This window comes from Seriola dumerili, unplaced genomic scaffold (assembly GCF_002260705.1).
Source record: "Seriola dumerili isolate Sdu_G_001 unplaced genomic scaffold, Sdu_1.0 BDQW01000003.1, whole genome shotgun sequence".
NCBI classification, from domain to species: Eukaryota; Metazoa; Chordata; class Actinopteri; order Carangiformes; family Carangidae; genus Seriola; species Seriola dumerili.
In genome coordinates this window covers 11,850,094-11,873,210 of record NW_019174258.1, presented here as the reverse complement: position 1 = coordinate 11,873,210, position 23,117 = coordinate 11,850,094, and the positions used below count along the sequence as shown (strand labels likewise).

At 40.1% G+C, this 23,117-nt stretch overlaps 1 protein-coding gene across 4 annotated transcripts; it reads right to left on the bottom strand.

The window, feature by feature from the left end:
- Nucleotides 1-14,514: 14,514 nt before the first annotated feature.
- LOC111218920 (COUP transcription factor 2-like) lies at nucleotides 14,515-20,460 on the bottom strand. Of its 4 annotated transcripts, none has more exons than XM_022741419.1 (3): nucleotides 19,735-20,460; nucleotides 17,989-18,516; nucleotides 14,515-15,647 (listed from the first exon to the last, which is right to left on the bottom strand). In XM_022741419.1, the coding sequence occupies exons 1-3, from the start codon at nucleotides 20,240-20,242 to the stop codon at nucleotides 15,373-15,375; spliced, it is 1,311 nt and encodes a 436-aa protein (XP_022597140.1). In that variant the 5' UTR covers nucleotides 20,243-20,460; the 3' UTR covers nucleotides 14,515-15,372. The 4 variants fall into 4 exon arrangements, with proteins under 4 accessions (XP_022597140.1, XP_022597149.1, XP_022597123.1 ...); XM_022741428.1 differs by having other exon boundaries at nucleotides 17,989-18,513; nucleotides 19,741-20,460; XM_022741402.1 differs by having other exon boundaries at nucleotides 17,989-18,513; nucleotides 19,747-20,460.
- Between the last annotated feature and the right edge of the window lie 2,657 nt (nucleotides 20,461-23,117).

The following is a 23,117-nucleotide window of genomic DNA, read 5'->3' as shown; positions in this document are numbered from 1 at the left end:
TCTCTGTTTTGTAAAGAGTAGCAGTGTACAAAACATTCAGGTAACAGCTTCTCATTTTTAGGCGGCGCTGAGTGTCGCTTAAGCTGCTTAAAATGACACAGCTGGCGGTGGGTCATATCAGCTGTCACTAATTAATGTTAATTCTGAGGGCAACATGATGACAGTTAGACAAATTAAACTCATCGGTTTGTGCGCTCTCTGCAGCCGTTGTCTGTACTCAGGCAAAGATCATTTGTGAGGTAAGAAGCTCCACTCTGTAACACCACTGCACAACTTTAACTTCTATTCATATCACATCTGTAATTCAAGCGTATAAACTTTACAGTTTAAAGCTTGTGAAAATGAAGTGTGTAACACTCAGCGGACTGCAGCTGTTTGTTCCCATGTGGCAGATACTCATTTATTCAACATTTCGCATATCTTCAGCTGCTATGTAAATATAAGCATCAGACTGGACTCTGTATTGGTAGATATCCTGTAGTAAAGGACCCGGATCAGACCGCGGGGGCCAAAGAAACTGTTTGGGATGTCCCTAATTTGTAATGTTTACTTTGTGAGGTGGAGGATAATCTCACTGCTGTCAAGGTAATTTTCCACAGATGTAAATTCCTGCCCCATGGTGTTATTAACTGCTGTGAAGAGTTCTGGTGTCTGAGTGAGAAGGGAAACAACGAATTCAGAGATTGTTCGACCAAAATAAATAAAAACAGTTGAATCCCATTTCCTCCATTTACATTTAAATCAATCTAGTAAATAATTAGAATTAGGGTGGCACTAGTCATATGGATGACTGTATTTGGTAAAAATGTGTGTTGTAATTTGCAGCATTATTGATGCAGTAACCCTATGATTACATTTAGTTTCCTTGACTTTATAGTTAATAGTGCTGTATTTCCATCTTTACAATACAGAGCTTTACTGCATTATAGTTGGTGTTCAATTCTGCTGTCTCATTAGAAGCATCTTAACTGTAAAAAAAAACGACTTGTATAAACTAAATTACTAATCCAGGGAACATGCAGAGGAGATGGATTATTTATTTTCAGCCCTGAGCAGCTTCTGCATTTGGCCCCAGCAACCTTGATCAAGAAGATAAGGGTGCGTGTATGTTACCAGAGAAGCAAAATTCAGGGCAAAAAAAAATACAGAAAGTACTTGCTACTGCTCATAAAGCTAAATTGCCGTGAACACACATCTCTGTAAACTCAGAGCTTCATTCATCTTGATTATAGCGACAGTGTTTGTAGAGATCTACAACTTAAACTTCAAACGTGGGGGGAGAAACAAAAGTAGGATTTTGAAAATGAGAAGGGAGGTCCCTCCATCCCTGTTGGGAATTACACCCTTGTCTCGGATCATATTTCATTTTAAAACCAGGACCTGCAAGAACATGCCCGCACCAATGTGGACCATTTGTTAAATGCAGTGTTAATCTCAGTCTGAATCTCCACCATGGTGACAGTGGTGGTCCCTCTGCTCTGTGGCATGAATAACTCCTCATATATAGGCAGCAGTCCAGTGCTGAAGCCTCCTCCTGCCCCCTCCATCCTTTTTGTCTAAGCTGCAGGATGCCCATCAGTGGCATGGCTCAGATAATGACTTATTGATAGGAGAGGATGCTGGGTACTTCGTGTATATTAGCACCGTGCCAGCTGGTCGCGGTACAGCTACATTGCTAATGCAATTACCTGTAGATGGCTTGCACACAGAGGCCGCTCTGCTGTCATTTTATGTTTATGTTTATGCATCTTAATCTTGCCATAATTTTTTTTTTTAAGAGTAATCAACTACTTAAACTCTAAGGCAAAGGCAAAGTGCATCATATTATTTGCCACCAAAATGTAAAACATGGCTTGCACTCAAAAACATAGTTCAGACTTTGGACTTAAAGCAACTTACAACTTGAAGCTCATACTCTTCTTGGCCTGAGTTCCTCAGTGTGCAGCTGAGCAAAATGTACAAACCTACAGTACATGTTTCAGCTTACACGCTGCACTTACTGTAGACTCACTTAATTTACTGTCATTGGTTTTTAATTTTCAGACAAGGCTCACAAAATACACATCAGGTTAGAGGGAGCACTGATGATATTTCTAATGCTTTGTGTCTCTCATGATGGTTAAAAACAGCAATAGCAAAAATGGACAAGCTAAAAAAAGGAGGGTTCCCACGTGTTACCCAGTTGACATCCTTGTACAACGAGATGAAAAACATTCCAAAAAAATTTCCAACTGGGCCAAAGAAATCATTCTGCTGGATCAAGGGAGCTCGAGAGAGGGGAGGTGGCTTTTAGATTTCCAGCAAGTCCACATATGACAGTCCTTCGCCAAGGGCTGGACGACACGGTGACATTGTGTGCCTGTCATAGATGCCCTTCAACAGCAGATGAAGCTGTCAGCAGGACGATGACTTTATTCTGACAGCTGCTCCACCCTCTCTCTTCAGAGCATTGCAAATAAATATGTTGGATTTCAAAGCTGCCAAGCCAGACGTTGGACAGTGGGTCAGGGGGCCAAACACACAGCAAAAGCATTCCCTTCCCCTCGTAACCTGCTCTGAATGAGCCTGGTCACCTCGCCAGGGCACCCATTCAGCGTGAGCCATCCAAAGGGCCCCAGGGCCCCAGATCTCACACACTGCCCGCCGGGGGAATTCTGTGAGCCTCTCCTCTCCCTGTGACAGCCATCACTCTCTCTCTCTCTCTCTCTCGCTCTCTCTCTCTCTCTCTTTTCTCTGTGCATCTCTCTGCTTCTCCACATCGGAGAGCCAAAAATATCCTCTGCAGAGAAAGACTAAGCAGTTCAAACCATTTGTGACAGAATGTGATTCAATCTGATGAAGATGAAATGACTTTTCTCCACTGACTCACTGCGACAAGAAATATTTATTCATAAAGTTTGCTTTGATGGTGGAGTCAGGTTTCAGGTTTTCATTATCAGGTAACAGAGAGGCACTGGTTTGTATTTGGCTGTGTGAATGGAGCCGACAGATCATCTGCACTGTGACATCTTCTGGATTGTGTCGTGAACAAAGTCGTTACTCTCTGGTCGAACTAACTGAACATAATACAAAAAAGAGCATCTGATTTCAGTTCAGCTGCTTAAAGAGGGGTTTCATATATATTTACAGTAAATAATAGTGATTCTACTCATAACCTGCAGCATTTTTATATAAAACATGCAAATGTTTGCTAACCATTATTGCTAACAGTATATAACATGACTGACAGAGATTTAACTTATGTGAGCTGAAAATTCACATGTGGCTCAGACTGCAGAACCCTCATATCATCTTCAGCTGAACTTCACAGTGTGCTTCTACACAGAATGACGTCTGTGGATTTTGTTCCCCATCTCCGACTGGAATCACCGCAGGATGGGATCTCTAAGTGGTCGGCATGGAGAGGAGGAACAATCACTGCAGCCACCAAAAGCACTTTCAATAAATGAGCACAAGCACAAGTCAGTATTGTTTTAAGACAGACTTCAAAAAATTTTATAAATTCTTTAGTTGCACCCGTGTATCTAAGTAGAATCAGTGCTGATTTGTCCCTGAAATCCATCTGTCACACAGCTAAACCGCTCAGTTTGTGTTTGACTATAGCAGCTCAGATGACTGAAAGCATTGTAGTGTGAGGTGCTGGCTACATTATCTATATTGTATAAACTTGGTGATTGCATTACTTGGACTCCATATTACTCATAGGTCCTGTGTGTGTGTCACTGTACCAGAACAGGAAAGCAGAGTCCCTGATGGAAGAAATCAAAAGAGAAAAACTGCATCCTGATGAATAAATATTCATCAGAGATTTTCTGACACAGCTGCAAATACACATTCTGCTTTTTTCTTAAAGAACTGTCCTGACCCCAAAAGACATTCTCTAACTGTAGTGAGCCAGGCATGTTTTTTTTTTTGTTTTTTTTATCATTTCTTTGTGCCTATTGTTTCCTGTGAGATAAATTTCTTTATCAAGCTATGTGAGGCTCTAATGCTCAGAGCACTGGATGAAGAAAAATCTATTTGTGTCCCAGAGCAAACTCATCTGAGACAAGATTCTGTTTGAATAAAACTTTGAGATCTTTTTTTTCCACAATTTTTATTTTTATTTATTTATTTATTTGCAATGTTGCCTTTATATAGCAGCAACACTGTGAGAATTATGTGAGAACAGAGGACAACCATGTCCTCCGCAATAACTGTAAACCAGAGTCCAGACTGAAAAGGGTTAATTTAACATTATTTCTTTTTTACTTTAAATTTTTGGTACTTGCAGATGTTAAAGAGAAAGATCAAATCCTGGAACCCACTAATTTAACTACATTTCACTTACTTTGTTATTATATAACAGATTACAGCCTCCTCTTACGTAACGCATCTAAAGGGAGCAACTTTTTGCCTTTTTGTCTTTGCACGCAAAGACACTGACATCATGGACTTAAAAGTGGGACTCTTGGACATCATGAATATTTACACTATTAAATGAAACATTTGATGGTATGCTGTTATATTATATTACTCAGAGATAGAGAGTGGGACATAGACAGAAGGGGACTCAAAATTATTGCGTTTGTGCTTCATTACTTCTGTTAATGATGTTAAAGTTTAAGAAGGCCCACAAAGCTATTGTAATGTATGTAAACTAATGTGATGTAATTACAATTCAATTATAATTCATTATGTGCAAATCCAATCGTCTCATCACCATCTCCATCATACCCTTTACCCCAATAACAACCTGATATCAGTGCGGCCACCAGTGCTAAAATCTCTCCATATGGCTGTGACATCATAAAATTTAAAGGAAAATAACTGAGTTTTAACTCATATAATACCTCCTGTGTATGGCCGAACGAAAAAAAATCATATTGCAGTTATTTTTGGCAGAAATTGCAATTGCGATATGAGTCATGATTTCAGTGATAATGATCATTTTTCATTTCCACTGAAAAAAATATAAAAATGATGATGCCTGCTGTGGCTCAGGCTGTAGAGCAGGTCATCCACTAATTGGATGGTCTGTGGTTCGATCCCTGGCTCCTCCAGGCCGCATGTCGAAGTATCCTTGGGCAAGATACTGACCCCCACCTTGCCCCTGATTGCTGTTCCATCAGTGTATGAATGTGTGACTGAATGTGTGAATGTGGCAAGTATTGTAGAGCGCTTTGAGTGGTCAGTAAGACTAGAAGAGCGCTACATAAAGGCAAATCCATTTACCATTTATTGGTTTTTGTACCAAACAAGCATTTTTCCTTTACATCTAGAGAACATGATTTACAGGCTGGGGCGCCTCTGTAGCACCACAATGTTTCATTTATGGTCTGTTCTTGTGACACATTTTACCTTTATTTAAAAAATTGCAGCTCCTGCGACTTGGATATTTCACTTGGTCATATTGGTATTTCCATAATATTTGGATGAATTGTTTAGCTCTACTCCTACGTTTTAAATAAAAACTACACAGTAAATGAATGGTAACACACATTATTTGAAACAGCATGCTGACATCTGAATGTCTTATGAAAAGTTTCACAATGAAAGAATTATAAAAACATGAACATTGATATCTGTGACCATGCCGACTGCTTGTCAGGAAGAGTGTAGAGCAGAAGAATCCAAACTGACTCAAACTCGACCAGCACAGTTTGAATCCTACAAGATCAAAATGTAGAAGTTCAGTCTCCAAAACTGACAAGAGTCAAACAAACACTTTGTGTTTTTGTTTTTTTTGTGTGTTGTCAGTCACATTCTCAGTATTTCCATAACGCCTAGAAGGAATTTCTTCAAATTTGGCAAAAACGTTTACTTGGACTAAAGAATGAACTGATTAGATCTTAGTGGTCAAAGGTCAAAGTTCAAAATTACCCTGACCTCACAAAACACGTTTTGTCCATAACTCAAGAATTCATGTGCTAATTGTGACAAAATACATTTAATACATGTATTACATGAGTCTGGACAGATATGGATACATACAATAATTCTTCTAGTTTCTAAAGCAGCAGAGACTGAGAGCTGAGGCCGCTGCAGGTTATTGTCACAAACTTGTAATAGTTTTACAGCATTCAAGCTGTTTCTTTTACACTCTCTGGTGTCAGTGTGCAAAACTGCATATTGCACATTTTCTATCACTTTAAGATGAATGATTCTTCAGCTTGCTGCTTATGCCTCTATGACCCAACAGCCCCAACCCCGACCCCACGTCTCACCACAAAACAGTCCTTCAGTCAAGGTAAAATAAGAAACAAAACACAAAATAAAAACAAAACATTCACCTTTTGTATTAAAATAAGTTATATTTGAGTAATTTAGTTTATTTACATCCACTGTCCATCCAATTTCCTACACAGCCTGATTACAAACAACCAGCAGTCAGGAGATCAAGAGGTCAAGGGTCACAGCACACAGACAATATTCCTGTGACCCGTGAGTGAACACAGATGATTAACAAGTGCTGAGGAGGAAATCAGTCTTTGTGTCTTTGTGCCTATAGCACCGCTATAGGCAACAGCAAACACAGGAGAAACATGTACACTAGGGCTCCCCGGTGTCAGCAGTGCACTGACACATCTGTGGGCTCGGACATGAGTCACTGCCCCCCGTCACTGAGACGTTCATCTGACAGTTTGCTGTCAGGTTCAAAGTTCCCCCACTCTTCACATGTCACTGAGACAAAAACAGAAAAGCTTTAACCTGTTTTATGTTCTTTTAGAATTAGAAGAAATATTGTAAATGAAAAAAGTCATTCAAACTGCATGAGATAAAACAGTGGAAAACTGAGATAGTTCTGATCGTTATATTTAGATGTGTTATTTATCCAGTGAGGGACTTCACAGACAATAGTCAGCATGCTGTTGTGTGACAGAGCTGAAACCAGAAAGGTTGAACTAGACAGACCAGACATTAAAGCTTTATAAAACCAAGTGGAGCTGCTCTCTGCAAGTTCAACACCACAAGTGGCCCCTCTCACAATGTCATTTGATATATTGACAATATTATAAAAACAATGATTATTGCTATTTAAGTAAATGATTTGAAAACATCCTTCACAACTTAAACTAGTGTTAGTAAGTAATAGGGTTGTCCTGATCTTCCAGGAACTGTTCTGTGTAAAACAAGTTTCATTTTGAAAAGGGATCCTTGAACTGTCATGACTGTTTTTACAGACAGGCAACAACGCTGGTTTATATGTGGAACTTAAAAAAGCAGCCAACATTTCATTTAGATCTTTAACGAGGTGGACAAAGTACACAACTCCATTACTTTACTCCAAAACATTGAAGTAAACACAAATAGAAGTTGTTCAGTCAAACTTTTACTTGAGTTAAAGTACTGGAGTACTTGATTATAAAAATACTTTAATATTCAAAAGTACATTTCTTTATGTCCGACTGACTGTAGAACCTGTAGAATAACAAGCTGGCAGGCTATGATACAAAGACTGTAGACACGGACAAAAAAACAACTTAAACAACAAAAGGAGCCATTGTCGTTTTTTTTGTAGGCACTGATGAAGTTAAAGGAGATAGATAAGGCCGTGGTCTCTGGTGGAGGATCTTCTGCCTCATCTTTATCTAACGTAGCCATTGTTCACACTGAGCAGTTCAAAAATGCAGCAACACAACACGACTGACAGTGGAAGAGTTGGCTGTGATTGGTTTTTCTCCTGTGATGAACAGTGTATGGTCTATCACATTTTCAGAATAATAGAAAATCCATTCCACTGGTTAAAAGCTTCAAAGTAACAAGTTCTTTGTAGAAATGTAGTGAAGTGAAAAGCACAATATCTGTATGTTAAGTGTAGTGGAGTCAAAGTCTCCAAGTTTCCATAAAAGATAATACAGTACAGAGTACAGTGTAGATACTCAAAAATATACTTTAGCACAATACTCAAGTAAATGTACTTTGTTACTGTCCACCCCTGGATATTACTGGATCTGCAATGCACTCATCTGACTTTATCATACTGTCTGATTTAACTGTTGCCATGTTTTTCTTCATCCCAGTATGATTTTTCCTTTTGCCCCAGTTGCCTTTTCAGAGAAAAAAAACACTTTCCAAAAAGGAAGATTTGCATCTTAATGTATCTTAGCAACAGCAGAGGCCCTCTCAGCACTTGCGCTTTTCAGTGTCACATGCACTGCTGCAACAGTGTGAATTAAAAACAAACAAAATTTTTTTTTTTGCATGGGCTCAAAAATCTGTTGTGTCCTCGGTTTAGATTAATGCCCGTTCCAGGAAGCTTGTTTGGATCGTGTTGTAAAAACAGATCACTGATAGCAATGTATTAGTGGGGGATTAAGATGACTTTCGCCCTGCTTTTTGAGCACAATAAAGCTTTAATCTAGGCTCTGACTGGGAGGCCGGGCTGTGTCGCCGTGTCTGTAGCATATCCCCGCCCATGCATGGGTGTCTCCTGTGGTGGTGGTGGCGGAGCTGCGGCCGGGCCTGGCAGCAGACTGCAGTGACAGACGCGCCCCTGGGATTCCACCTGTCAGCCACAAACGCACTAATCGACAGGCCTCGTATAAACTGAACTCCCCGTCACCTCTCTGTCAGATCTTCATCTTCTCATTCGTCTGACAGATTCCCTCTGCCCACCCCCACCCTCCTCATATCCAGCCCAAACTCCGCCCATACACCAGCCTGCATGAGGCACACCAACATCAGCCCTTCATGCCTTCTGCAGCTGAACCGGATTCATTCTCTCATGTGAAAAAAAATGGAAAATTGGTTTGTTTTTAGCTGCAAGGACAAATCCAAAATCTCTTTCCACGCAGCTTCTTCTTAAGACAAACCCCACCCCAATCCCCACCTCCCTCTCTTTCTCTCCCTCAGCTTTAATGTGACAGAGGTGGGCTTTAATGTTCAGTAGTAATTGGGTAGGAGAGGGAGAGACTGTTTGGGAGGAGGAGGAGGAGGAGGAGGAGGAAGGGTCATGGTCAGGTTTCTCATGGAGGTTATTCTGCATCTGTCTCTTAGCAACAACAGACCGCTCTTTGTACAGTCCTTGAGTTGATTGGTGCGTGCGTGCGTGCATGTGTGTGTCCCCCAACCCTCCCACCCCCCTCTCGGTTGCTGAAATATTTTGTGAGGGGGCTCCTCTACAGACAGGCTTCCTCCCATATTCACTGCTTTTAAGACTTTGTTTCCATGAGCGTCAGATGGGCTCGCTGAGGCGTGGCACACTCGTTGGAGCTTCACCTCCCTCACTGTAAACTTGCATTATTCAAGGGAGAGAAATGACAGAAAAGACCCAATTTAAAACAAGGCAGAAAGTGGATTTTGTCAGGGGGCATTTGACATCAATGTTCCTTTAAAGATGATTCATAAAGACCTTTTTTCACTCATCAGGTTCTGGAAGTTTTGATAAATTACATGAGATGAAGTGACTGTACATAGATTTGTGGCTTGAGCTAACAGCTCATCAACTCACGCGCCATAGTGTCCCCCTTTCACTTTAGCCAGTGTCAGGGAAAGGGCAGCCTAAGGTCAAAGGTCACTGGAGGGATCCAGGGGAACCTCTTGATTCACACTGTCAGCTTGAAGAGCAGGGAGCCAGAGTGGCGTGATGTCAGTCTGACACACAGAACAGGATTAGAGGGGCAATTTGGGGACAAGGAAGAGAAATAAAGGAAGAAGGAAAGAGCCTGTTCTCTTTTCCCAGCAGCTTAGATTTTCCCATAGATAGATAGATAGATAGATAGATAGATAGATAGATAGATAGATAGATAGATAGATAGATAGAATGCATCTATATACATAAGAAGATGATTTAACAGATTTGTGGTTTTTAAGTTTGACCTCAACTTATTCAGAGACTAGATAGAAAAACAAATGATGAATGAAGTCTGGACAAACACACACATTAGACAATGTATTTCCACCTGTGAAAGATGAAAGAAGGTTTTTCTTTGATCTGATGAGGTTTCCATGTTAAATGTGTCCCACAGATTCTCGCTTTTGGACAGGCTTTCCGCACTAAATGTGAAATTGGTTCTCAGATGTTTGAGTCTGCAGGTCCTGTTAATGCCAGCCTCCACACAGATGGAGCTTAATTTCAGAAAGCAAAGTGCTCATAGTATATGACGACGATGACACGTTCAGATGCACAAAGTCAACCAGGGACGTCCGAGCAGCTGCACAAGTGAACGTTTACGACTTATAGCCTATACAACATCTAATGTGGTTGTTTTGTTCGCCGAGAGACTCGTTCGGTTATAAAAAAATAAAAGCCCAGAGTATCTGACTCCATGTGTTTTTGAGAGAAATGCACAGTAAGCGTGATCAAACAAAACTGATCCCGAAGCGGACAAAGTTCACTTCACAACTGCGGCGCTTAATAACCTTTTATACATTCTTCACAATAAAAGCACAAAAAAATAGACAAATAACTAAATAAGTGAAGATTCGGGATCGTGCACAGTAAAATGAAAAACTGTAGGCCACAGTAAAAAGACGTGCACTTAAATTCACTATATACAGTATAAATACCATAAAGTAAGAAGTTTTTTTCTTTAGGCCCCAGCGTTCACACACTCTGACTCACTATAGGAATATTCACTGTGATTTTTTTTATTGGCTTGTTGTTTTACTACTAGAACTACTTTCTAAAATCATTTATACCCAACATGGAGCTTTGTTGGTCAGACTTGTTTTTCACAATAACTTGAGACAAACACAAATAATAATTAAAAAAAAAACCCACAACGATAATTATGAAAAATATTTAAAAAAATAAAAAATGCAAGGAAAAGAAAGAAAGAAAGAAAGAAAGAAAGCTTGAAGCTGAAAGAATGAAGCTGTTTTTATGTTGTATTTCGGACTGTTGTAGCTTTCCTATCCATTGAAACCATTAACAAATGAAATAGTAGTAAAAAATCCTTAGTGTAAAACTCTTATTCGCAACTACGGTGGCTCTGAGGTTTTAGATATGAAGCAGGTTTGAAGAATGAAATGTTTCTGCCATAACTTCTCTCAACTCATCACAACGGCTCAACCGTTTATTCAAGAGCGGGATTCTTTCCCTGTAATAATTACCAGTGATTATTTATTATATAAGCTCCGTTTCCCGTTAGACTTATGAACAGACTCAACCCAACCAGAACAGCCACACAGCTTCAAAATAGAAAACTAATAATAATAAATAATAAAAACAGGAACACGAAAACGGACAGGGCGGATTTTCCTGATCTACTAACGACGGTAAATCTTTTTTCCCTTTACAGATAACAGTATGAGCTTTGTGTGCTGTGCAAAAAACGACTTGATAAAAGATCCTTTTCTTTCTTCTTTCTGTCTTTTTTTCTTTCTTTCTTCCTTTCTTTCTTTCTTTCTTTCGCTCTTTTTTTTCTACGCGAGAGTAGAATTGAGTCGTTTTCTTTTGCAATTTCTCTTCAATCCAAGCATTAATCCGAAACCTTTTTCTTTGAAAATCTTTTGTAAATAGGTCTAATTTGTATAATTTTTATTACCTATAAAATTATTTCTAAACATATATTATATATATATATATAATATATACTACATATAAGAATAATATATGATATACTATCATATATGTGTAAGTCGAAGGATAGTGTGGATTGCTGAAATTACATTTTGAGAGGATAACACTGATTACTACTGGTTTAAAACATGTCATTGAAGCCAGTCCAAAGATCAACTACAGCAGAGCAGCCACGTCTCAGCGACTAAACACTATTTCATTTATAAACATTTGACTGCAATTTTCACAATTAAGCTGTTGAATGACTGATTTCATTTCAGCTCGGCTGTAAAAGCTAAAATAGAAAAAGAAAGGCGAAAAAAGCATTTTAAAAAAAAGTCACGTGGCTTATGTCCAGTTATTTCCTGGATTACATCTGCAAGGGACACAGGCAGTGGGAGATCAATACAATAGAAAATTATTACGGTAACTTTATGCAGCTAGTAACTACAGATATTAATGTAATGTTTTACACCATATTATCTTTTGCTCAGTCCTGAAATATACGATTATTTCTTATAACTAACTAACTAAATTGGTAGAAATAATGTTACTTGGCTTTAACACTCTTTTAATTTTTTCAGTTATTTCCGAAGCTTCCACATCTAAAAACAATATTTAAGAATTGTATTTATAGTAAATATTAGTGTTGTCATAGTCAATAAAATTTAGCATAAAAGGTTGATTTGAATCATAAACAAAACCACACACACACACACACACACACACACACACACACACACACACACACACACACACAGTAAAAAAAACAATTAAAGGGGGATATTTGTATGAGACATTATCAGATAATACTTCTATATAATTTTATCTGATAAATGTAATTTCCTGTCACGTGGCTGCGACACTCAAACATTTGTCAACACTATGATAAATCTTCCTGTGGGCTTTCGACTCTTAAGCTGAACAGTCCGTCCTCACTTGACATGATGAATATAAATATATATTTTTTTTAAATCGTCAGAGTGATCTCATTGGCTACATACTTTCACTCCTGAAAGCTGATTGGCTAAATCCTAACCATGCTGCGTAATGACTAATGCAGCCGCAGCTCCACACAAACAGCAGAGCCGCTGGCTCGGAACAGTCTTATGAAAAGGGCGTAAATACAGAAGCAAATGAAAAATCCATCAGAGCCAGAGTTCAGGTGTTTCTCCTGCTCACACACAGCGCAGCCTGAGCCGGTTCTCCTCCTCCACATCAGACCACTGCTCCTGGGCATTTTCTTCCTTTGGACCTGGACGTGTGTGGGAAAATGCTCCATTGTTTTATGTTGGACCTTTGGCTCAGGACACACAGGGGCCGTGGAGCGCCCAGCATCATCCTCCTCAGGGTAAACTAGTAGTGACAGAGCACTCAGGGGCCCCTCATTAGCTCGCTGTCCGCTAAGAAGTAAAGAAGCTGCTTTAATCCCCTCTGTCACTCAATCTGGCAACACAGACACGATTATAATTCTATTTTCATTCTGCTCTCCTCTCTTATGCAGAGTTTAACCACCTCAATGAATGAATAGATTTTTTAATAGCAAAAACACACGTTTGTACAGAGGTGTTAAGTTAGTGACGAGTAGTAAAAACTGCTTTAACCTGGGTGAAAATAGATTTATGGGAAAAAAAGTATACTTTAATGCTTTTATTTTGGCATTGCTTGCTTATACCTCACAGTTTTGAACTGTATCACATTTGTATTTGTGGTGTTATATATGGTCTACACCATAAGAACATTTTATTTTTGTTTGTTTCACTTTAAATAGTGATAGATTAATATGAAGAGAATTAATTTGGTCCAGTAATTGTTTAAATAAGAATATATCACACTCCATTACAATATCCAAACCATGCACCAGCTGGGCAAAATTAAAATAAATACGTCTCCTACATGCAGAGTCGACAGTCTGTTCTGCTTTTGTGTTCTTTTATAAACTTTTAAATATGTTTCAGTTCACTGCCTGATCGAGCATTACAGCTGAAGACAAGTTAAATGTTTTCCTGCAGGTGGTCTTCAAATAAGGAAAATCAAACAAACCCTGACATACACTTAAAGCCTGTCAATGGAGAGCAATTAGTTTGATTAAAATGTCTGATTAATGACAATATTACAATCAGAAACAGGCTCCAGAGCAGCAGACAGCTCTGCTTGACTTTCATTGTGCTGCTCAGCTTTAGTACACAAACTCGTGCTCACTCACTCACTCACTCACTCACTCACTCACTCACACACACACACACATTTCGTTCTGTTGGGAGAGAGGCCAGTCATAAACAACATAGGATTGAAATGGCAAAATAAACCAAATACACTTTATTTATAAATCTTGAGTTATAATTTAATACGGTACCAATATGTTAACCAATATGCTTTCACAGTACATCAGAGTGGTTGTCAAAAAAGAAGTAAACACAAATACGCACTCGTACACACACGCACAGACGCATGCCCGCACACAAGCATATACACACACTTTCAGTTCAGCAATACCCTGCAGTGGTCTATTGTGCCATTAAAGCGGCCTGGGCTCATAAATGCATGAATTATAATGAAATAGATTTGTTACTTGACCTGGGAAGTTGTGTACAGTTCATTTATCCCATTAAGAAACTGTGGTTACACATCAGGCCCAGTGTCTGACAGTCAGTATAAAAGACCTGGAGATGTAAATGAATGAGAAGTGTGTGGTAATGCATCAGTCATTAATCAGTGGAGTAATGTCATTACTTTTCATCAGTGAAAAGAAAACAATTCTTTCCTTTAACTCCTATAAATTTAAAAAATATCAGGTTACGGCTGTTCAACATTCAGCCTCCTTCTCCTTATCTATTTTTCATATTTGGCCTCATCATCACCTCTGTTTGGATGAGATAACAAAAATTCACTGATTTGATCATTTAAAGGAGAAAAAAAATTAAATATTGTTTTTTAGAGGGTAAAAAAGTAGAAATGGTCCATTGTGGCAAGAAAAAATCTGCCAGAAAGTATTAACTAAAATATTTAAGGACATGCTGTATTAATGTAATAAAGTAATGATACTACCTATTCAGTGATTAACAAGTAATGAATTACTTTGTGTAACCTTACACTGACTATGAGAAGTGCAGTTTACAAGTATGTTTTGCTCTTTTTCTTCGCATCCTTTCAGTGTCGACATTGCAAATGGAGTAAGAACCAAAAGTAACTAAACCAGAGCTTTAGTATCACCTTTCTTTCTGTTTGTACACCACTGAGCAAATAGGTTGAAGTCAGAAATGCTGGGTTTTAAACACTTGTGTGAAATCTTTATATGAAATGTTCCTTTAGTCCAAAGTGCCATGTCTGGAAGGTATGAAACAAACAAACAAAAGGAAAAAAAAAAAACAGATCAACACAAGACGATCCCTGCAGTTTTCTCACTGGCTGGGGCAAAAATACATAAAACATTTTTTTTTTTAAAAAAAAGGAGCCAAAACATAATTTACAAGCACGATAAATATACACACAGGGTCCAATAAATATTGTTTGTTATCCCAAAAACCATAGAATGTGAGTGGTCATCACGCAGTAAAAATGTCCATCATGACCAGTCATTTCATCTCATGAAATATTGTTCTCTTTGAACAAGTAAAAAAAATCTGCCAGTGGAGTCATATTGTTCCTTGTCATCACAACGATTGATTTATTTAATGCAGAATAAGGCAGATCACTGCTCTGGTTTCAAGAAAATGGCAAAACTCAATACATTTTTAATTGGAAAATTTCAGTAATGATCCCGTTCCACCGGAAGTTTTTTTCCCTTGTTCGAAGCGACACAGATTTTAAGCCTCAGTAGCTAAAATGACTTTGTTTGAGGTGTGAGACCTTTCCTGACCTTAGCAGCACCACTGCAGTTTCCTCCTCTACTGAATAGGCATGTAAGGCCAGTTGAAGCTGCTGCCCGACAGCAGCATGTCCCTTATCAGAGTTTCTATGGGGGTTTTCCCCACCAGACGGACGAAGAAAAGCTGCTCTATGACAGAGGAAGAGACGGTGCGGAGAGAAGGCAAGCGGAGCAGCAGCTTCCCAAACCTGTTAGGCTGGTTGGGATACTGGCTCCTCACATACTCCTCTAAAGCACACTGGGATTTCTCCTGCAGACCATCCACATGGGCCACATCCGACAGACCACAAGCATCTACGGACAGAAAGAACGACAGCGAGACAAACAAGAGGCAGGAGAAGAAGTTGTCAAGACCAGTGGTTCAGGCATCGAAAGCATCGCCAGCAAAAATCTGTGCAGTTTAATTTCATAGGCATTTCGCTAAAGAGCAGCTACAGCGCACAGCAGCACCGGAAAAGCAGAGCACAATCAGTGGGTGAGGTAGCGTCTCATGAAACTATATCACAAGGCAAAAAACCGCCAGAAACAAAAATCTGTTCTATGTTCACAGTATGGTTTTGCTCCTGTTGTTTTCCACTCGATACTATTTATTTACTACGTCTCTGATCAAGACATTACAGGACTGGTCAGGACTGCAGACTACTGAGCATTTGTGGCTGCGTTCAGGCAGTTCATTATCTTATTGTAAGCAGATGTAAATGAATCGCAGCGAGATAGTAACAGAACAGGAAAGTGGCTACATACTGTAACAAACCCTGTGTATAATATTTAACGGGGATTAAATCACTCAGTGAGACGTGGTCAGGTAATAATATACAATACATGTGCAAGAGTGTCCAAACGTAAGAAATAAGTCAAATCTCTAAATAGCTGTGGTGAAAACACAACAGCATGAAGAAAAACAACAGCATGCACTTGGCCTGTCATTGAGATAAAGTGATACCCCATCAATCTATTGCCATCAGGGATCAAAGATGGTGCTGCTGCCCCCATCAAAAAAAAAAACAAAAAACAAAAAAACAATCAATAGGACAGCCAGAGCATTGACTGTATAAGGTCTTACTGTATACGAGATATCATATACTGTATGTGTAGTATTTCTACACACAGCAGACCCCTGTGTTTGCCCTGTAGTGCTACAGGCCGGATGGCAGCAGGGGTTAAAGAACGGTTACTGTGTCCCAGTTTAAAGACACGTGTTCAGATGTGCTCGTGGGGACTGAAATAGACCTACATAGGAAACCTTTTTTATTTTTTACTCTTCTGCTGCTCGTCCTTTGGATTCAGCCATCAAACACTCTGACTGTATTAAAAGGCTGTGAAATAACTAGCATGCATTGCCAGTAATGACAGTCATAAAGGTAATTTGTGGGAGAATTACTTATTACGTAAATCAAATTTAATTATTTCTGTTCACTATTTGATATATAAATGCAAAATTTAAAGCTGACAAATTACAAGTTTATTTAGTTGCTTTCTATTTGGGGCTTAAAATAAAGATTACAAATGTCTCAATTGGATAAAACATTGCATTTGATAAAGTGCTTTGTTGTTTTAACATAAAAGACGCGTCAGCAGTGGAATAAAATATTAGATGCTGTCAGAAGTTAAATGCTCAGCCCTGTTTTCATTTGCATACTGGATGAATCATGCAAAGTGTTTTTATTTCAGGGGCTGCAGGGATTTGATGCAGTTTGTAAACCCACCCAACCTGATTCACAGCTTCTTAAATGCTTTAGTAAAAATACACTTTATAACACTGACAAATTTTACTCTGCTGCTGTAAAGGCTGACAAACTGAGGTCATTTAAGTTCACTGTAGGACTTAGTCAGTAGTAAAGAAATTCTATGAGTTATATGAAGACCTTTTATTGTCTTTTCTTTGATTTCTTATATTTTATTTTATTCTTTTTTTTTCTATTTAATGACCTGGACTTTTAATTTTGTAGGAAAATAAATGTTTTAATTCTTTAACATTTAATATGTTTGTTTTTTACTATATTTATTGATATATTTTATCCTATTTATTTATTTATTTAGCACTGAGGAAAACCCTGAGCAAACTCTTACCTTTATCCAAAAGCAGTATTTTAACAGAAAAGTATAGGTGGTTTATTTAATTTTCCTTTTCTTCTGAAACACGAGGAACTGGGAAAATGACACATTTCTTTAAAGGTATTTTTAGGGGTTTTCACCTCCTTCTTATTTCCCACTACACCAAAGCTCAAAGTTCAGATCATCATCATCATCAAAATATTATTTTTCTAAAAATATATTTTATTTAACTGATGGTCGTTTTGTTACAATACGATGGTAAGTAACGTTTTTCTAAACAGACAGTTTGGCCATAGTGCCCCGGGCCTACACTGTATTTTTCTCTGTATACCCGATGCACCTATAAAGTGATATGATGGCTTTTTGTAGCTTTCATTTTTCTTTTCTCTCTCTCTCTCTCTCTCTCTCTCTCTCTCTCTCTCTCTCTCTCTCTCTTTCTTTCTTTCTATTTTCTTTTTGAAGATTATTATTTTGTTCATACTGGTGGTTGATTGTTTATCATTACCACATCACACCACTGTCTCCTGAACACATCCCACCATCCAGGCCTGATGTTTGGATGTAGGGACAGAGAGTTTACCTGTGGTGAACAGCACGATGGCCTTGATGCAGCTGTACTCTGCTGAATCCACGTGCAGAACCTTGAGCTTCTCCACCTGCTCCTGGAAGACCCGGATGTGGTCCATGAAGGCCACTACCCGGTCCGCGGACATCGGGGAGGCGTGGAGGCCGGCGGCGGCCAGCAGAGGAGCGACGTGGACGGGCATGGAGCACTGTGCGGCGTTCAGCACGAACAGTTCGCTCCAGGTGAGGCGGAGCAGGGCCACCTGGTCCGGTACCTGCAGGTCCGGGAAGAAAGGAATGTTGCGGGCCCACTCCACGGCGCTGAAGAGCATCCGGGCCGCCAGCTCACAGATGTTCTCTATGCCCATGATGTTGTTGCTCTGCAGGCACTGAGAGCCGAACCTGGAGGTCGGGTAGGGCTCGGCCCGCAGCAGCAGAGAGATGTATCCCGATAGATAGGAGTGACACTGTAGAGGGTCTCCGTTTGTCAGAGCAAACTGGCCGTGATAAGCCTGCGTCGGAATCCTGCCTCTTTGGACAGCTGCAACGAGCAACAGCACAAATGTCAAATCGGGCTACGGGCGATTAAAACAACACATTTGCATTTATAGAAAAACTGTTAAATGCAGGAGACATATTTAAAACATCAGAGATGTTAATTAAAAGAATAGAACATGTAGCATGTGCATTTGTGCATCAGAACTTTAAGACGGTCCCTGGAAAAAAAAATGCCACATTTAGCTCGGATATTTGTTTGTAGGCCGGGACCTGCAGATAATGGCGGAGGAGATGTTTCAGTGTGATTGTCTGACTGGCCCATCGGGATTTGTCCCGGTGGTCCGTCAAAAAATCCATCATGTTTCTTTGTGTGTACCTGTCACTCAGGACTGGGCTCACTCACAACCAAGTTTCAACCCGATACTTATTTTTTGGAGGTGAAATCTGGATAAAAGTTTATTGGGATTTATAACGAAACTCTTCTTCTAACTCTCAAATGTCACTGGGCTCCTTTTGAAGCTGTAGGCTAATAGTAGGCTGCAGTAGGCTGCTTAGGGCCTGTACGACCAGCATGCATAATGAATACGCACTCAGACATAAACACACACACACACACACACACACACACACACACACACACACACACACACACACACACACAGTCCACATGCGCAAACATTATCTACTAAAAACAACCTGCACTTGAAGGCAACAATTTAAACGAAAAACACATCGAAATTAAAGTAAAATGCAGCAGCGCCGCTGTCGAATATGAACATGTGGCATTTAAAGCAGCTTCAGGCTGTTGGAGCCACACAATGGCCGTGATGACGGACAGACAACGGGCGAATAGCAACAATAATACAGACACCAAACATGCTACAGGATGCTAGCTGGAACACACTAATCTCTGTAATATCACAGGCCAGACTGTAGGCTGTAGTACTGATAGTACAGAGACTAGCATCCCAGACAAATATGATAATAACAGGCCTAATGTGTAGCAAGGCTTTGTAACAGAAATATTAATAGGCGGAGAACATATCTACAATATCACGGACTAGACAAAGAAAACATCCAGGTACATGATGAGTCCAGAGATAAATTATGTACACACTATTACTAGGCTGTACACATTTTTTTTTATCAGTTTATGTGTTGAAAGAAAATAAATAGAGAGCATTGTGTGAAAGTGATCAGTTTCCTGGACCGTGTGGTGCTGGATAATATGATTTGATAATACCGATAGCAACAACAGGAGGATGCCAGCGCGTACCTTCCCTCCTCATGCCGACTTTGAGGCATTTCTTGAGGCGACAGTACTGGCACTGGTTGCGGTGGTGCTGGTCTACGGGACAGTTCCTGTTGGCCCTGCAGGTGTAGGTCAGGTTCCTCCTGACGCTGCGTTTAAAGAAGCTTTTACATCCCTCACATGTGAACTGTCCGTAGTGCTTCCCGCTGGATTTATCCCCGCACACGATGCACTCGATCTGTTGGCTCTGCTGTTTGTCCATGGACGAGGAGGAGGAGGAGGAAGAGGAGGTGTTGTTGTTAATGTTGGTGGTGGTGGTAGCGGTGGTGGTGCTGGACGGATTGGGCGGTGGTGCGCCCTGGGGTGCTGCTGCTGCCGGGGGTATTTCCAGAGACGCCGGGTTCATGTGTCCCGTCAGCTCCCCGGGCAGAGACAGAGGTGCAACCTGGGACACCGGGGAGGAGAGGGTCCCCTGAGTGTCCCCGACGCCCTCAGTGTTTCTCCACGCCACCATCGCCATATCGACCGTCACCAAAACTTTCTGCGCCCAACTTCCCTCTTTTTACGCAATAATTAACGCACGCGATCTGTCGACATGAACCACTAAAACACATTCAAGGAAAAAAATAAATACAAGCTACGCCTCAGAATATGAACAGACCTCATAAGATAACGGCAATAAAATTATAACGCGCGACTTCACAAGTAAAGAATGGGCAGTCACCCAGAAACAGCTTGGCGCGGGGGAAATCCAAAAAGAAAGCGTCATTCAGACCGAGATATGCGCTATAACATCCACAGAGGGAAACATAAAGGCAGACAATTCTCAGCCAAAATCCACAAGGGGAAGCAACGTTATCCCAAAAAATATGTAATCTGATCCTCTCTGTCCGGTGTGTCCAGCTTTAAAGAGAATACCGTGCGAGCAGATCCCTCATCAGTGATGGAGTCGCCGGACCAGGCTTTCCAGACGCTCCCTGCTCTCCCGATCAGTCAGAAGTTACATTAAAAAGACAACGAAAGAGAGAGAGAGGGGGGGGGAGAGAGAGAGAGAGAGAGAGAGAGAGAGAGAGAGAGAGAGAGGGGTGGATGGGGATTTTGGCGATGCTTTGCTCGGGACGGAGGAGGAGAGTGGTGCGTCCCACGTCACGGCTGTGACTGGGTGACGTCAGTGTTTGAGGCGGGGTTGACGCCAGGAGAAGCTGGTCTGGGAGCAGCAGCGCTTATCATCCCCGTGATCTTTTGAGCGTGTGTGTGTGTGTGTGTGTGTGTGTGTGTGTGTGTGTGTGTGTGTGTGTGTGCGTCTGTGTGTTGTTATTCCATCACACATCTGTCATATACCGTCTACTCTCAAATATAAGGAGTTGATACACTTAAGCTCACACTTTATTAGTCTCATATGAGGCATATAACAGACACAGGAGCAGCAGATCCTAACTGCAGTAATTTGATGCCACCTAGTGACATCATTTCATTACACAGAGAATTACCTTATGTGCACTTGACTCACATGGCTTGAGGAGATACATTTCTAAAATTTAGCATATAAAATGTTATTTAAAGTGTTTATCACACATATGTTAACAGTAGGTTGTATTTAATTCATTTCCCCCTCCCATCTCTGCTGCAGTAAGTGAACCCTAAATCAACCCTGACTGTGATTCTATTTGTGTAATTTGTTTTTCAAATGGGACCTCTATTTTTTTCATGGGGTTTACATAATCATTTTTTTAAGAAACTGGTGCATCATAACAATGAACAAACGTGAAGTCACTGAACAATAAACGACCAGCCAGTTAGAGAGAATAAGAGAGAGAGAATCATTGTTTTTCCTTTATTCTCCTTGATATGCTTTTTTGATTATAAGGATCTAATCTGATCATAGTCTCCTTTTTCAATTAGCATTTAAAGTGTAGGTGTAAAAGTAATTTCAATTAAAATGGTTTTCATGTTACCTCTACTTAATTACAAAGTGAGAATACTTATAGTATATTGTGTTACTGTTATTTTTTAATACCTGTGCCTATCATAGTTTAAAAAATCCCAAAAAAGCAATCACCAAAAACATAGATTCCCATGTAAAACATAAATAGCTAAAATCATTGGTGTTTTGCATTGCCACATGTAATTTCAGATCAATATGTTAGATCAATAAGAATTGTAATCATTAGTCTACCCTCACTTACTTCACCTATACTATGTCACAAAGGTCATGTTTGCAGTGGACTGATACAGGACTCACATTATTGTTTTCCTAACTTGGTGGTAAGATTTAATGTGGGTGTATTAGTTCCACTAGTTGCATTGATCATAATCAGCACAACTTATATCATATAGTTGTGTCATATAGTATCATATATAGTACCAATAGTATGTTGTTTTATGACACACACAATATGACACTACAGCACCAACCTACAGCTGCAACCTACTGCGTATCACAATGTATGTATGATGATACATGAACAGTGTTGTCCTGTAGTCCCTGTGCCATCTGTGTCTCTACATACTCCTGTTATCTCTTGATATGTTTCTGCACCAGTGTCGTTAAGACTAATCCCTGTATTTCTGTGACTGAATGATCTTAATGTTCATGGAGGCCTGTGATAGCAAGTCATTGCCATGCGAACATGTCTGCCTGGCCACTTCACTGTTGACTCATGCTCCATGAGTCCTGAGGCCGAGTGTGCTGTCACGTTCTTCCAGACGGCCAGCGCTGCAGTCATGCAGCGACTGCTCACACACACAAAACAAGCTTTACTCTGCCTGCAAACAAAACACAAGGCTGACGTCCAAGACCAATCAACAGTGGAAGGTCAAGGCTAAAGTATTTATCTCACTGGATGGGGATGATTCATTCCTTCAGACTTTAATTCACTGAACTCTCCCCTCCCTGTTCTATCCTGTGAAAAGTCCAGTTAACATGAATCACAGACTTGGGAGTTTAAAGATGATAAATCCCCCCTGTTTTTGGTAATCTGGTGCCCTTTAAGACTTATCACCAGTGGGGAGCTGAAAGTGAGCTAAATGGAGACAAAGTGCAGGAGAGTTTGGCCAGGAGAGACCTGCTGTGTGTGCAAAACCACCAGGATGTGACTGTTTACAGCTCAGTGGGAGGCATCGCTGGCTCGCTGCTCAGAGATCTGCAGCATTTTTTACTCTTTGAACGCAGTTCCTCACTAAGCTCTTTACCCCATCTAACCAACCAGTGGCACCATATGGTTATCTGTTAAATCCACCAAGTGTGTCATATCAGGACAGATGCAGTAGAAGTGTGACAGGTCTGTGTAGGATACATTACAGTCTTCTAGGAATATGTACTACTATTCTTGCCATTCAGAGTAAATGAGTTTGGTGTAAACTCATTATGTTAATGAGATTAATGGTTGTGATCT

Bases quoted from the DNA above. Each gene is read 5' to 3' on its own strand.
- LOC111218920 (XM_022741411.1), bottom strand. From the start codon at position 20,242: ATGGCGATGGTGGCGTGGAGAAACACTGAGGGCGTCGGGGACACTCAG. The intron at 18,533-19,747 runs GGTACGCGCTGG...GATTTGACATTT, and splicing joins AAGTCGGCATGAGGAGGGAA to GTGCTGTTGCTCGTTGCAGC. The intron at 15,648-17,988 runs GTAAACTCTCTG...TTCTGTCCGTAG, and splicing joins CATCGTGCTGTTCACCACAG to ATGCTTGTGGTCTGTCGGAT.